The following is a 1,370-nucleotide window of genomic DNA, read 5'->3' on the forward strand; positions in this document are numbered from 1 at the left end:
AAGTCAAATTTATGTTTAGCCTGTTGCACTTATCGACTTAAAAACAGCACAAACCGGCTGGTTCAGTAAATACTTAGCACGCCTACCTTTTTCAAGTTTAGAACTCTTTCGCTCATCGGCTTTAACACAGGGCGGACATAGGGTATCTTGGCAGATACAGCCGCAGTGGCAAAAGAGGCGAGTACATCCAAAGCAGCTAAAATCATATTTATGTTGCGAACTGTGTCCGCATAGCCAGCAGCCACTTTCAGCATTTCATCTAGAGTTTCTTTCTGTAGTTCCTCATATTTCTCGTTGATTTCGCGATAATCTTCGTTGAGCGTTGTGAGCTTGTCGTTGTTGAAACGAACGCCACCGGCCACAGCGTCAATAATTTTATATTGTTTTGCCTGAAATTAAATTAAAAGTAGTAGGGAAAATTAATTCCTAGTCACATCTACATATAACAGGGTTTTCCGATCATCGTTTTATCTCACTTAAAACTAATCAGAATAAATTACGATTCTGCTGGGAAATTACCTGTCGCAACACCTGTTCTTCCTTTTTGGTAATTCTAAAAAAGAACCCATGTTGCGGATTGCATTCTAGCTTAACCGATTTTCCTTCCTCCAAATTCAAGTCAGCAGCGGCCTTTTTTAGTAGTTTTTGCATTTTTTCTTCTATGTTTAGTTTTAATTTGTGAAGCTCGCTCATTTCCGGATTGACATTACTTTTTAGCAGAAACTCACATCTGAAAGATGGTTATAGTTAGCGTGGTCTTTGAATCAATATCGTTAATTACCTATCAACCAAGTCGAGATCAAGCAGTGTCTCAATCATTGTCTGATACTTATCCATGTCGGTGGCAAATTCACTTAGTGGACTAATGAACATGTCTTTGACTGAGTTGTTGCTCAGTTTCCGTAAAATATTTATCAATGACGGCAAACAGTTCACCGCTTGATACAGCCTGTAGCAATCTTGTAGTTTGGCCTTTTTTCCAGACAGTTTTTTCGAGATCAACATTAGATCGGGAATCTTTGTTAAAGCATCTTTGGTGATTAGCGTTCTGACCTCTGAGTTACGTACAAAACAACCGACGACATCTAGTCTTTCATTGATTAAATTGAAGTCCTTTTGAGGCTGCTTAATCCACTGTTCCAAAAGTCTTTTGCCTTGCGAAGTGACACAACGATTTAAAATTCCAGACAGGCTGTATGATTTGGCGGTTTGTGTGAATACTGGGGCGCCTTCACTATTAAAGGTAGGTTTTGGTAGTATATTAAGCGCATATAAAGCCGCATTATCTATTCTCACATAACGTTGTGCATCGACCTTTTTGAGCCTGTACTGGTTAAAGTTGGAATTCTTGCCTGTGAGATTCAAAAAAT

General features: G+C 39.0%; 1 protein-coding gene across 1 annotated transcript in view; it reads right to left on the bottom strand.

Annotated features, from left to right (window-relative positions):
- The window catches only part of LOC109532708 (DNA mismatch repair protein Msh2), a gene marked incomplete at both ends in the record, with an annotated part of 4,433 nt that overhangs the window by 2,205 nt on the left and 858 nt on the right, over positions 1–1,370 (bottom strand). The window contains 3 exon segments of the mRNA XM_048667148.1: positions 87–389; positions 520–730; positions 782–1,370. Of these exon segments, the coding sequence (XP_048523105.1) occupies positions 87–389; positions 520–730; positions 782–1,370 (1,103 nt within the window).

The sequence above is a fragment of the Dendroctonus ponderosae genome, unplaced genomic scaffold (genome assembly GCF_020466585.1).
Source record: "Dendroctonus ponderosae isolate FM_Combo_2020 unplaced genomic scaffold, Dpon_F_20191213v2 Dpon_F_20191213_586, whole genome shotgun sequence".
Taxonomy (NCBI): Eukaryota; Metazoa; Arthropoda; class Insecta; order Coleoptera; family Curculionidae; genus Dendroctonus; species Dendroctonus ponderosae.